Source organism: Leptonychotes weddellii, chromosome 16 (assembly GCF_054177405.1).
Source record: "Leptonychotes weddellii isolate Sample4059 chromosome 16, ASM5417740v2, whole genome shotgun sequence".
Classification (NCBI taxonomy): Eukaryota; Metazoa; Chordata; class Mammalia; order Carnivora; family Phocidae; genus Leptonychotes; species Leptonychotes weddellii.
Genome location: NC_138384.1, coordinates 47,423,344 through 47,437,960, shown reverse-complemented (window position 1 = coordinate 47,437,960; position 14,617 = coordinate 47,423,344). Strand labels below are relative to the sequence as shown.

General features: G+C 51.7%; 1 protein-coding gene across 5 annotated transcripts in view; it reads right to left on the bottom strand.

The window, feature by feature from the left end:
* Nucleotides 1-14,617, bottom strand: part of PPP2R1A (protein phosphatase 2 scaffold subunit Aalpha) — a 49,083-nt gene that overhangs the window by 18,465 nt on the left and 16,001 nt on the right. For all 5 annotated transcript variants that reach the window (XR_014141052.1, XR_014141050.1, XR_014141051.1 and 2 more), the window contains exons 3-9: nt 11,650-11,750; nt 7,352-7,584; nt 6,304-6,451; nt 6,029-6,184; nt 3,714-3,828; nt 3,534-3,604; nt 2,947-3,081 (exon numbers count right to left, since the gene is read on the bottom strand). Coding sequence is in view for 2 of the 5 variants with exons in the window: in XM_081807662.1 (XP_081663788.1) it covers nt 2,947-3,081; nt 3,534-3,604; nt 3,714-3,828; nt 6,029-6,184; nt 6,304-6,451; nt 7,352-7,584; nt 11,650-11,750 (959 nt within the window). In the remaining 3 variants the exon portion in view is untranslated. The remainder of the gene's footprint in view (nt 1-2,946; nt 3,082-3,533; nt 3,605-3,713; nt 3,829-6,028; nt 6,185-6,303; nt 6,452-7,351; nt 7,585-11,649; nt 11,751-14,617) is intronic.

Below are 14,617 nucleotides of genomic sequence, written 5' to 3'. Positions count from 1 at the left end.
CTATTCTTTCTTTTCCTAAGAAAGATTTCTGGAGTGGGAACAGCCCCATCTGCCACCCTAACCCCAGTCTAGGAAGGCAAGTTAGTTTGGATGTGCATGTGTCAGAATCTACTCCAGGGGAATGTAATAAAGATGATCCAAGTCAACTGGGCGGACCAAGATGTGGTCAGAGTCAGGGCTGGCAAGGGTGAGGAGGGAGCCTCGCATTATCCCTCACTTGGTATGAAGGCATCAGCAACACCCAATATAAAGAGGGAAATTTCTTCTTTGAATAAATTGGAAATCAACCAGATTGAGGTCTCATTTGAATAAAAAACAAGTGAAAGGCATCTAAAACCATCGTGATGGCCTTTCTGTACTGTGTAGAGACCCACGTGCTGAGTCTGGCCTGCTTTCAAATGTGATGAAGAATTAAGGGAGTTAGCACCTACCCAGGGCTGTGAATGTCCTGACAGTGAATGGGCCTCTTTACTTTCCCTGAAGGTTAGCCATACACAATCCTAAAGATGGAAAATACCGCACGTACCCATATGGGAGTCTCACCTCTGGAGACGAGGAAGAAATGAGCATCTAACAAACCACCACCTAACTGAGTATGGACTCTGCAGCAACACACGAGCCAAACCAAGCCTCCTGTGTCAACAGGCTTACTTCCCCCAGTTGCCTTGTCACTCCCTGGTGCAGAGCATCAGAAAGCCCATCTCAGAAGGCCCAGAGGAGGAACTCTGGGCCACAGCTGAAAAGCAACTCTTGCTGGGGTATCTGAAAGGTCAGGTATAATTCTGAGACTCCATGTCAGCCAGAGACCAGAGACAGGAGAAGCCTTTCTCAGATGAAGGCTTTCCCACAAACTACCACTTACCCTCAGGAAGGGCAGAAAACTATTTCCTTGTTGAAACTACTCTGGTCATAAAACAACAAAACAAGGCTTTGAAATGAGCCAATAAACCAAGTGAGTGTGTGTGTGCAGTGAAGGGTTAACTCAGCAGGCCTGGACTGTCCGAAACCTACACTTTTCAAAGACAGGGCTGGCCCCCACCTAGCTCCTGGGAGGTCACCTGAGCCCCTGGTGCATAAGGCACAGTGTCCTGAACACATGAGAAGAGAAGGCGCAAACAAATACAACGCCTTACACCACGTAACTTCAGGCATATCCAGAAAAAGGCCTTTTATTTGGATAAGTTTATAAACCTTATCACATATAAAATATAAAGTTCACAGATCTAAAATTGAAATCTCAAATACAAGCCAGATGACTAACTCACACCAAGAAAACCACGATGGGTTTTTTTCTTTTCTTCTTTGCAAGAGAAGCTGCGCTCGGACAGACCACGGCTGCGGGAGTATGATCGCCACGCAGCACTTGCTAACGGCGAAACCAGTGCAGAAACCGGCTCTGGCCCCGGCTCCGCCTCCCGCACTGTTTTAGCACGTGTGGGCTCACCTTCACACTCAAGCTCAGTGTGGATCTCTCCTCGACGCCAGAAAGCAAAATGCTCCCCAAGACCCTGGTGAGGTGTTAAAAGGACACAAAAGCCAATTCGAGGGACTCTCACCAGGCAAGCTGTCCCCATTTAAGCATCAGAAGTGAATATAAATCATAACAAGTTATAACTACAAAAAGCATACTTCTAAAAGAAAACATATGTGAAGCACTTTACTTGGGTCATAAAATTTAAGTCATTACAAAAATTATGGTTTAAACCGTAACAACTGATACAAATAAATGACCAAAAGTAAGATTACTAAGCTTCTCTTTAAAGGGCGCATTGTCTGTAATTCTGGGGCTGAGAGATTATCCCATCATAGCAGAATTTAAAAACGTGACATTTTGGGGCCAGTGGCAGAGGACTCAGGCTGATGTGATTTCCTAGTACTGGGTGTGCTGGGGGGCGGGGGGTGTAGGGAGAGCAGGGAGGCAGGAAGACTGAGGCCTTTGGCAGAATGAGTCACACTCCAGCAAACTGTCTCACCATCTGCCTGGTCACCACCATGACAAGAACCAGGGAGCCTGCAAACCACCCCCGCCCCACACGGTCCTGTCCGCATCTCTGCAGCCACACCTCTCTCCCACCAGCCTGGTCTCCCTGTACCTCTCCTGGCCTCCCCACTGCGTTCTTTCTTTGACAGTAGCCTCAGGGTTCCTTTCTAACACCCAGATCTGTTCCAGTGCCTCCAGCTGCCCACCGTTTGGTTCAAGTCCAAACTCCTTCCTTGGCTGTCACCCCACGACCTGTCCAGCCATCACCCAGCACACACTCATCTTCTGTGCTCCAGGCCAACTGAACAGCAAGGTGTGGTCACATGACTGGCTCTGGCCAATGGGGTGTGTGGGGAGGGAACAGACTGATGGGTGCTCTCTTTTGGGTCTTGCCCTTACGAGGACCACACTTCCTGCTGTCTAATACCTTCTGCCTCCATACTGGCTGGGGGTGGTGAAAATCAGAGCAGCTGTCTCAGACCCAGAGAACGCGGAGGTCAGCAGGGCTAACCCCCAGCGTAGGCCCACCTAGCTCTGAACTGTTGTGAGAAAATTAATTCTCTTATGTAAGCCACTGTATTTTGGGGTCTTCATTACAGCACCTTTACCTAAATTTTAAAAGACACAAATGTATCACAGCACCTACATGATCATGGAATCATGGGATTGCCCATCTGTCTCCCTCTACTGTCAGTCTCTGAAGGTCTCTGAGAAGTACAACTGTCTTAGATTTTTTTGGTATCCCTGACACCCAGAAAAAGAACCAGCACAGAGCAAGGGCATGCCAAACGTTGCCTAATAAGTGAATGAGCGAATGCACAGTCCACAGTGCCCACCAGTATTCAACTCATTCGGGACCTGGGTGTCTGTTAAGATTCTAGGAGACTCCCGGCCAATCTGGGAAAGCAGCTGACCCACCTGTCACCTCTGCCAACCGAGGGCTCGAGCCTTTGCGGCACCCTTACCTCATCCTTCAGCTGAGCCAGGAAGAGGGGCAAGAGGTGCTCAATGGTGTTGTCTTTGCCCAGGATGGGCGAGAGGCCCATGATGACGGAGGCCAGGGCCGACTTCACGTGTTGGTTGGCATCTGACACCAGCTCCTGGGAGGGAGAAGGAAGGGGGAGCCACAGGGTCAGGATGACCCCTGCAGCAGCAAGTGACCAAGCACACTCCCACCTGCTATGAGGCCTGAGCCCTGGCCTGCTTCTGCCCTTCTCCCTCATGGAGCAGGGATGGTTTAGGGTACAAAGGTATAAGGCAGTTTCTTTACCTGTCCCGCCTGCTTAGAGCTCCATGAGCCTGCTCCTAGAAGCCCCCCACCCTAAGGCCAAAGCTCTTAGAACTTTTGAGGGGAAGCACTCCCACTCCAAGCTCAGCCCCAAACCTCAGATTCTGCCTGCACTCAGGGACCCCACCTGCTTCCAACCCAACACCGCCCAGTCCTAGAAGGCTGGGGACTGTTTGCCTCTGAATGTCCATAAAGCCCAATGTCCACCCCTCCTCTTCAGCAGGCTAAGATCTGCCCTATTCCTCCCACCAAACTCCTTGTTACCTTGATGCAGGGTAAGATCTGGGTCATGATCACATTCTCCCGACAGTCAGCTGAGAGATTTTCACAGAATTCTGTGGGAGGGAGAAGGGAGGCAGAGGAAGGTGAGACCTGATGTCCTGGTTCTGCCTCGGGCCACTCGGACACCCTCCCATTTGCTGTGTTCTGGTTGCCAGCACCAACCTTTGACCTTGTGGGAGGCTGCGGCCCTCACCTCGGCCTCACAGTCTTTCATCAGGTTCTGGAAGGCAGGCACCAGGTCTGTCTTGGTGATCTCAGGCCCCACTGCTTTCTGGAGCTGCAGACAGAAAGCAGGGGGAGTGAGAGGGCTGGGCAGTACTCTGGGTGAATGAGACCAGAATCAAAGTTAAAGGCACCAGAACTGGGGGTGAGAAGAATGCGGTCCTCGGAATCACTGCTGAGATCTACTCCCAGCACCACAGGGTGAGCCCAGGCAGGTCTCCAAGTCTCTCTGAGCCTGTTTCCTCAAAAGCAGAATGAGGGCCATGAGAGTACCTACCGCACAGTGTTGTCTGCATTAAAAATAACAACAGGTCTCCTTACTGCTCAAGCCATTTGGGGTGGGGTTTTCTGTTATCTGATCCAAAAACATTCTAGTGGTATGGCTCCTCCTTTTTATTAATTTTAGTTAAATATTAATTTTAATTTATATTCTTCTGTATTTTTCAAATTGGTTACCCGACCCTGTATTACTCTTGTAACGAAATGACGCGTCAAGACTGAGGGGGAAGAAGGCATGCCAGGGAAGGCACCTGTGTTCTGCTGCAAAGCTGGCTCCTGAAGACTTCGCAGGAAGCAGGACAGCTCATGACTAAGAAGGCAACAAACAAAAACTCTGAAGGGCCCAATGCTACCTGGGGCAAATGCTGCCCCTCAGACAAAACAGGACACCTACTGAGTGTCTCCTGGGCACTGCGCACTGCTTAACTCTAAAATCCCTGCCTTCATTGAGCTTTTATCTAAAACCCAGTGTGATCCAGTTCATGCTGTCCAGAAGCCGAGGATGGAAGAATCGTCTTTAACCAGGTGCTGAGCCTCCAGGGTGCAGCCGCCCTGTGCTAACATTTTCACGGGGAACACGGATGGTCCAGGAAATGTTATCCTGAGGCTCCAAGTCCTTCCAGCAAACACCATGGAAATAAGCACACTCACAGGAACAGGGAGCCACGGGGTAGAACGGCACCCAAGACTCGAACCCTGTGCTTCTCTCCAGCTTTCTCTCATGTGGGGCCCCCAAGAGCAAGTCCTGAATGTTCTCACTTGCACTGGTTCTGGACTCCCAGGGCTCCATGCACATGCTGTCCTTTTGTTGGAACACAGTCCTAACCCAGCTCTCACCCACTCATCTTCTAGAACCAGCTGCAGCACCACCTCCTCTTCTCAATGCGCCACGCAGGTCTGTCGGCTTTGGGGCTGACAGTTTCCCTCTATCTCAGCGGACCCTCCCCTTCAGGCTGCCTGCTCCTTGGGGAGGCTGGGAATATGAATTGACTGGATCCCCAGCACCCACAAAAAGAGCTGATGCTCAACAAACATGATGGTGGGATAAGCAAACTTGAGTCTCTGTGGAAAGAGCACTGTCCTAGGATCTTGTCAGAGACCTGGGATCTTTTCCTTGTTCTGCCTGCCTGGTGGTGTCATTCTGACCAGTTCTGAGCTGTGCTATGGGCTGAACTGAGCCTCCAAAATTCCTATGTTGCAGGCCCTAACCCCTCAGTACCTCAGAAAGTGACTGTATTTGAAGACAGGGTTTTAAGAGGTAATTAAGGTGGCCCTACTCCAAAATGACTGGAATCCTTATAAGAGGGGGAGATTAGGACACAGGCATGCACAGAGGGGAGACCATGTGAAGATATGGGAAAAGACCATCTACAAGCCAAGAAAAGAAGTCTCGGAGGGGCGCTTGGGTGGCTCAGTCAGTTAAGTGCCGGACTCTTGATTTTGGCTCAGGTAATGATCTCAGGGTCCTGGGATCAAGCCCTCCGGTGGACAAGTCTACTTGTCCCTCTCTCTCTGTTCCTCCTCTCTCACTCAATAAATAAGTAAATAAAATCTTAAAAAAAAAAAAGTCCAGGACTAATCTCCAGCACAGTGAGGGAATAAAGTACCCTCCAGTCTGTGGTACTGTGTCATGGCAGCCCCCAAAACTAATACAGGCTATGCCCTCCCTTTTGTAAAAAGGGAGAGTTCGATTAGGTCAAGAGCACACACATATTACCCTTCTCTGCTCTGTGGCTCTCCACAGAACCTGAACTTGGCTTCAGAATCCTTCCCAACACAGCTCTTCAAGTTGCGACTATTACTCAACCCGGGTTGGCAATATGAAGTGAGACGCAGCCAGATGATCAGAGATCTTACTGCTCAAACACCCAATAATTTGTTGGATATAACTAAAAACCCAGCTTCTACGTGTGGCCCCATCCCTACCCCTCTGAGGGCCTCAGTTTCCCCATCTGTGAGTTGTGAACCGTCCCCACCTCTGTGAACTTGTCAGCCACCATGTATCGGACGCGCCAGGACTTGTCCTCAGCAGCCTGGCGCAGAGTGGGCATCACCAGGGCCTCCAGATCCTCCTGGGGTAGTAGCTGGGCGATGTTCACACATGCCTCCACCGCCAGCAGCCGCACCGAGTCCTGCGGAGAGGATCAGAGCTGTGAGGGCCGCAGAGACCCGTTACCTCTGGGAGTCCCTTTTAGACATAGGATATGCTAGAGGAAGGGGATGGAGTAGGGGGTTGGGGAGCAGAGCTCACCTGCTCGTCAGAGGCCAGGTTGGAGAACATGGGGATGATCTCACTCTTGACATTGTCCAGCTCCAGCACCTTGGCGAACTCCCCCAGCTTGGAGGCTGCGGCCCGCCGCACCATGGGGGTGTCATCTGAGCATAGGTTCCGGAAGTACCTGGGGGTTGGGAGTGGGACTCAGTGGGAGGAAGGCCTAGGATCCCACAGCAGCCACAGAGGAAGAGAGGAGAAAGCAGACGGCAGTCACGCCAAGTCCTGGCTTTGCCTGAGCGACCCCGGACAAGCGATGAGCCCCCGAGTCTTCCCAGGCCTATAGAATGGAGCTGATGGTGATACTTCCCACCGCACAAGGTCATGATGAGGTTTACACGAGATAATGTGCGTGAAAGCAGAGCAGCCGATCTGCACATAGTAAGTCCTAGTGAACGGCAGTTACCGACTGTATCATTCTGACCATATAAAGTTGATGGGCTAAGATGCTGTCCAGGGGTTCCTCAAAGGTTTTACTTTTCAGGAGTGTGGGGGATGCACGCATGCACACAGACCTCTAAGCAAACGTGGGCAGCTGTAAACCAGTATTCTGTCATGTGTAAGAACTCAGGGCCTGGGCTTGCTGCTCAACAGTCTGTGCAGTTGGTGAGTGAACGATGTCCAGAGGGAGGGGAAGAAACACATACTAATGGGAAATTTTAATCCAATTAGAAGCATTTTCATTCACTGTTCCTGGAGAGGAGTCTTACATACAAGGAATTCTCTGGAGTATCAAGCCTAAGGGGAGGAGGGCGGAGGAGGCGGCCAAACTGAGCCAGTATATCTGTGAGGGGTGGGGTGCTTTTATGAGCCAGATCTGTTCCCAGCACTTTGTATGTGGTCGTTCTTGTAAATCCTCACGATGCCCAATGGGAGGAAGGAGCTATCATTTCTCCATTTCCTAAATGAGCAAGAGGCTGTGTCTGGACCCGGCCTGGGGACGCCGCTCTCTGAGGAGCGGAGGAGGGGCGGAGTGGGGGCTGAGCCTGAGAGAAGGGGTCCAAGCTGAGGGAAGGCTGGGACTCACTGTCGAAGTTCTGCCTTGACGGCGCTGGACACGCGGGGGTAGCAGACAGAGAAGAGGCCGCAAGCTGAGGTGCGGGAGGTGAACCAGTCGCCGCCCGCCAACCGCTTCACCAGAGGCACGAAGTGGGCCTCGAGGTCAGAGGGTGAGTGCTCGTGTGAGATGGCCCGCAAGGACTCCACCGCCTTATCCCGCACCACCGTCTCTTCCACCGTGGCCAGCGACTCCAGGGGTGGCTGCGGGACAGAGCACAAGGTCACAGCAGGTCCCCTCCTCACCACCCCAGCCTCGAGCCCTACCCCATGCCCCTCGTGGCTCATCTCCTCAGAGAAACCTTCCTTGACCTCTCCACCTGCAGGCCTTCCTGAAGAGCCCTAACAAAGAGCCTCACATAGAGGCCCTTGAAGGAGCTTCATTGAGGGCCATGATCCTCACAATTCTACCTATCACTTTCTGAGCAGAGGGCCACAGCTGTCCTTGGCTCCTCACAGTGCATGGATAATCATGGATACTGACTGGAACATCTATCTGCTGGGTGTCCTAAGCAGGGTCACTGTGTCACACAACCTGGGACCTGGGGGGGGGGGGGGTGGTGGTGGAAGAGAACAGGGGACAATGTCGACTCTATGAAGCAGGTCCCGTGACGGTCTTCATTTTACAGAAGAGGAAACTGAGGCAGGTAAGTTAAATTAACTTGCCCACTCTAGTGCTAGCTGCAAGACAGGATCCAAACCAGGCCACTGGGTTCCCGAGTTTGCAAAGGGTTAAAAGCACGGCTGTGGTTTCTGATAGGGGACTGCCCCAGGAGCTCACGTGACTGGCAAACCTGAAGCTTGGGACCGCAGGCCTGGAGGGGTCCTGCTCCTTTAGGGACATCTGACTGGTTCATCACATGTCCCCAGGGCCCAGCAGAGCTCCTCGGACAGGGCGGGAGCTCAGCAATTACTGACTGAATAAAGGGAGGCTTAAGTGATTCTAGTCTGTTCAAATAAAGGTGTGAAGATCTGCGGTCTGAAGTCCAGAGTGGCCTGACAGGTGTAGAAGGCAGGAAGAAATCGTACACGGAAATGCCTCCAGAACCCAAGCAGGCAAGAGAATGGAGCAAGGAGCAAAGGTGGCGGGTGGGGACAACCGAAGGAGGCAGAAACTGTGGCATGTAGCCTAGGAAGGACAACTGCTTCCCAGCTCCATCAACTGTCTCCCCAGGAAAACACAGCTGGTAAAAGCAATCAGTTTTCCAAAAGCAGCCAAAGGGGCCAGGTGTGTATATATCAAAGATCTCATTTAACACATGCTACACCATGCATGAACACTGAAGACATTATGCTGAGTGAAGTAAGGCAGTCAGAGAAGGCCACACGTTGTAGGATTCCTTTGTATGAAGACCCTGGAGTAACCAGACTCACAGACACAGAGAGTGGAATGGTGGGCCCCAAGGGGCAGGGGAGGAGGGGATATGGGGAGTTACTGGTCAATGGGGGAAGATGACAGATGGTGATGGTGGCTGCACCACAATGTGAACACACTTAATGCCACAAAACCGTACCCTTAAAAACGGCTGTTGGTATTTTTAACCACAATGGATAAACAAAAAAAAATTCACAAAAGACTGGCAGTGATTCAAGAGGAAAATGTGACACTATGGCAGCCTGGGGGCCGCCAGTGTGTGGCCTCTGTCCTAACGCCATGCTATCGCAGGGTCTCTGGCTCTGTCTCATGGGAGTGCGGCTGAAGGTGGTGACACTGGGCTCCTGAAGGGACTGGGCTCCTCTCTGCTCCTGGTCTTCCCGCTTCCCACGCCGGCACACGGGAGGTGGGTCCGCAATCAGTATGTGCCATTCACCTGTTCCACCCAGAGAGTGACCGAGGCCAAGTGGTACTTATGTCGCGCCAGGGTGCCGGCCCTAGGGGGTCGCTGCGGGCGGTGGTTCGCACAGTGAGGTCTGTGATCACCCAGGAGGCCTAGCGCACTCAGCACAGACCAACAGAATCAGACCCTCCAGGGCGGGGCCCAGGAAGGTGCATGTTTAGGAAACTCCAAGGGATGCTTTCCCACAATGAGAAGTCGTGCTGGGGGTTCTCCATGAAGGAGAGAGGGCAGAGTTCTCAAACCCAGAGAACATGCGGGGGAGGGGTGTGAACCTCCTAAAATCACTGTACTTTTAGGAGGCTCTAGAGTTTTCATCAGATTTTCAAAGCGACCCAGGATTCCAAAACGGTTAAGAGCTGTAGATACAGAATCAATCCTTGTGCTGTAGCTACGCGGCTCCCTGTGAAATTAATCCCATTTCACCCCTCCAGAGACACGAGGGCTGGATGGGCTCTGACACACCTCTGGGTTCCGGAGCCCGTACTTGGTACTCCTGTTCGTGGAGCGAACAAATTGCACAATAGCCATTTTCCATTTCTCTTTGTCAAAATCCAGATCCATTGGTACCTCCTCCAGGAGGCCTTCGCTGACAGCTCCCCCTTCCCATCCGGAACAGGTCAGGTGCCTCCTCCAGGTTCTAAGGTCCCCCAGCTTCCCTCTTGCCCAGCTCTAATCAGCCTGTAGAGCTACTGAGAGCCCTTGGGGGGGGGGGGGGGTGAGAGAGAGGAGTGGCAGTGATTAAGAGGCAGGAGCCTGGGTTTGAATCCTGACTCTGTCTCCTCCCAGCTCAGGCAATTCAACCTAAACCAGACCTCGAGCCTCAGTTTCCTTCCTCATCTGTGAACTGGGGCTAGCACCAGTGTGCATCTCATAGGGCCCCTAGGGGACATGACAGGTGACTGTGCAGAAGGCACCTGCAGGCACCAAGGAGCACCAGCATTCGGGCCTGACTGGCCTCTGGGCTACCAGTGCTCCCTGGCCCAGGGCCCCCAGGATGAACACTGGTCCCAGAGGACACGTGACTCTTCCCCAAAATATGTGTGGGATGACCCTGACCTGGTAAGGCAAGGACTCCGGGGTTCCAGTCCTGCTCCCCAGCAAGCCTGAGCCCTACACCATCTGAGGGCCTTGGGGCCCCTTGTTGAAGCTATGGGATCCGTGTTTTCTGCTCCCAAGTCCTCTGAGATGCTGCTGAAAGCTACAAATTCTCTCCTCAGTAAAACTGATAAATTCCAGGGCTTACAGAAAGTTCCATGGAGCTCAAGGGACCCCTTTTTCAGGCTGGCCCCCAGACCTCATCATGTTTGTGTTAAGCAGCCCTAATCTGTGTAAAATGCAGGAAATGATCTCATTCGCATACAACTGTCTGTGTGTACATACACATAAATTATACACGTACACACAGATGAAAGCTGACAGACCAGTATTTAATGACAATTATCCAATTTCTTCAGAAACAACACCGTTTAGAAGAAATATCTGTTCAAACCCGAAATCCCCTCAATTTTAAGAAATGCCATTATCTTATACACCACTAAAAGGAAAAAGGCTACTAATAAAAATTAAGACATCATTAAGTGCAGATGCCAAATATAAAACTGTGTCTTCAGAAGCATGACATACAGGATTATCGGGGGCAGGGGGAGAGCAGGCAGGAGCAGTGACCTGGGGCTCTGAGGAACAACGAAAACCAAGGGGCTCGGAAACCCGAGGCTCCTCCTTCCCGGATGGCAGGACCAGAGTCTTTCCCTGGTGACAATGGAGTCCACCTTGCTCTTCTCACAAACAGCAGTTACTATTAGTATCTGACCCATCTCTGTGTCCCTAGCCATCACCAAGCACAGGGGCGCACAGGCAGGCACCTGAAATCCCAGCTCTGCTACTTACTACCTGCGAGGCCTTGGCCAAGGTGCTTACCCCTCAGTGTGCCCAGTGGCTCATCTACAAAAAGGGAAATGTCCCTACCCCAAAGGGTGGACATGACCTCGTAACATATGGCATAATACCACTGGCAGCTAACACCTGATAGTATTTACCATGTGCCAAGTACCACACCAAGGGCTTTAATCAATTAAAAAGATACACTTTAATGACTCCCATTTTACGGATGAGGAAAGTATAACACAGAGAGGTTAAGTAACTCTTACAAGTTGCACAGCAAAAGAGTGATAGAACTCAGACTGCCTCCAAGCCCAAAGCCCTCTATTTTGGGCCAAGTGCCCAGCTAACAGGAAGATAAACAAGTGTATTTTTGGTATTGCTATATGAAACGCTACTACTAATCTGCTGGATTAAAGGGAATGTCCAAGGCTTGCCTGTTCCTAGAACGTGACCCCCAGCCTCTCCTGCATTCTTCCCATCCCGCTCCTGGCAGGGCCATGGATCTGACCCCCAAGGGGTGGGCAGGAGACCTCCCTGCCTCCAGACTCACCAGCAGGCAGTGCACGTACTCGGGGCCTCCCACCAGCGTAGTGAAGGTTCCCAGCTGTTCTGCCAGGGCCAAGAGGACCTCATCCTCATCGTAGATGGTGTCTGTGGAACAAAGACAGACTCTGTTACAGTCCCATGCCAAGTCTGACTCCAGCCCCTGAGTGACCCAAGCTGGGAACAAGCAGGCTCCATTCTGCTTCCTCTAACTCTCACCCTCCACCCTGACTGGTGCAGAGATCAAGGTGCAGGCTTGGGTCAGAGGACAGAGCACCAAAGTCCCTCTTCTGCCCTTTACTAGGTGAGGGACACTGGGTGAGTGAGACCAGTCTGCGAACCCATTTCTGCACCTGTAAAATGGTGCTAATGTACATCTCAGCGGGAATTACAGTGAGGAGCAAACAAGACCATGCACATGAGCACAGAGCCTGGTAAATGGGGGCTTTTCGGTTTGGTCCAGCTTTTACCCTCAGCACTGCCTTCTCTGCCAAGAACTAATCTTTCTCTTCAGCCTGAGAAATTCTTCTCCAACCTTCAAGATTCAGTTCAGGTTTCCTGACCAGACCAGGGCACGTCCCTTCTCGACGCTCCCCTCAATCCCAAGCCACCTTTACCAGAGTCCTTAGGAGTCCAGGACCGGCTCCTCTCTGTACCCCAGTTTCTGCCAGAGATGAGCACAGCAGGAGCTCAGTCCAGGTTTGCTGGAAGGACATCGGATGACTGTGTAAAGATAGAGCCGCTGTGTCCTAATGCTCAAACCAAAGGCCTTTCTCAACGGCTGACCCGTATGGCAGAAGATGCTTCCAGCAGGAACTGCTGACCTCTGTGGCAGAAGACGCTAACATCCCTGACATCTATGCTGGAATTTCAACTTGCCGAGATTAAGCCAAGCATACGGCAGCCCCGCCAGACATCTCCAGGCTCCCCTGCAGCTGGCAGGCCAAGGGACCCTGCTCTGGCCCATGGGGTGTGAGAAGTGGTAGGTTCACGCTCTGGGTCACTTCCTCACCACCCTCTCTGCTCATGGGGCTGTCCTCACCCTCCTCACCTTGTGATGGGTTCTCTGCTCTACTGCTGGCTGGGTGTGCGGCCATTCACTTCACCTCTGAGCCTGTTTTCTCACCCCACATGCCAACAGAGCTGTGTGAGACCAAAGCCAAGTGATGTTTTCTGTGAAGAGCTCAGCATGGGGTCTGGCCCGAGTCAGCGCTTCAGAGAACACACCAGTGTGGCTCCGGGCCCACCAGGCCCTTGGGTCCTTCCCAGCCTCAGTTTCCCTGGCCCTCTCTGTACACAGTTAACTTCACCCTCCCCATTTTCTCTATCTCCCGGAGACCTTGTGCATATCCATGGCCTCAATTCGTATTCAACTCAGTCCTCAGTCCAGACTCCCTGGCCCAGCCGCGTTCCTGAAAGCCAAATACGTGGAACCTGCCAGTACCTCCTATTTTCATGGTCCCCACCCCCACAGAACCGCCTTCCCAGCCTCCCCATCTTCTTGGCCTCAGAGGCTTAGGGATGCCTCCTCCCCACCTCTCTGATGCAGACCTGTCCACCGTCCACCTCAGTGTCACTCTGATGACCACCATCTTGCTGGATGACTACAACTGCTTCCTAACTGATTTTTCTGCTTCTGCCCTGGCCCCCAAACCACCCAGCTTCCTTCCACAGTCCTGAGTGATGCTTTAAATCATGACACTCCCCTACCTCCATCTTCCAATGGTTTCTAAGGAACATGAATTAAAATCCTGACTCCATACACCATGATCCCAGGTGATGTGGCCACTGTACCGATCTCCAACCCACATCTTCCCTCCAACACTGTGCCCATCCACGCCTGCCTCTTCCTGTACCTGGAACATTCTTCTCCCAAAGTCCTACACGGCAGGTGCCATTCAGACCACAGCCCCAGGAAGACCTGCCCTGGCCACCACTGGAATATCCCTTACCCTTATTTCCACTTTGTGTCTCTCTGGCTTCATCACTACTTATTCCCCTGATTGGAACAGAAGCTCCATGAAGACGGGAACTTTGATTTGCTCTCCATCTCACAGCCCACAGTGGTGTGCATTAGATATTTATGAAATATGCCTACAAATGGCCTCCTTCGAAGTATTTTTTAACTATACTGTGTATTAGCTTAAATGAACCCAGATCTTTTAAACAGAAAAGACTCTGTCCTGAACTTGAAGAGATGCCATGAACGCGACGAAAGGCAGCAGCAAGCCACTCTCCTCTGCTCAGGGAATCTGCATTCATACACCTTCCCAACAAAACCACGTGGTGTGTTTAAGGCAAATCTGGGATTTCTGAGGATACTTTTCACTGGTGTTTGCCTGGGTACAAGTCTTTAAATGGCAGGTGACTTTTCAGCACTGGCACACACAAGTGACCTGACTCACCTTGGAACCCATCCACATCTCACTATGGCCAAAAAATTACCAACACCTGTTTCCAACACACTGGGGCATCACGTGGTAATTTTCCCCTCATAACACTGTGATTGTTCTGTAGGTGTGAGCTGAGAGAGGGCTTTCAGCTTGTTCTGAAACAGTATCACCTTTTCTGAAAGACGCAATGTATCTACCATTTGCTATTTTGAACATTTTGCAAAGGGTGAAGCCCAAAGGAAAGAAAATCTGCCACCACTTAACGAAAGCACCCCAAAGAAATGTGTCTTGAATGCCTGACTCCTCTTCCATCTCATGGCTTCTACAGTTCCTCTCACTTGCATTACTGTGATGTCACATGTGGCTCTATGATGAAATAAAGAGGACACATATGTTAGATTCACTGAATTTTGGGGCGCCTGGGTGGCTCAGCTGGTTAAGCATCTGCCTTCGGCTCAGGTCATGATTCCGGGGTCCTGGGATCAAGTCCCGTATCGGGCTCCCTGCTCAGCGGGGAGCCTGCTTCTCCCTCTGCCTGCCACCACCCCTCCTTGTGCTCACTCTCTCCACCTCTGTCAAATA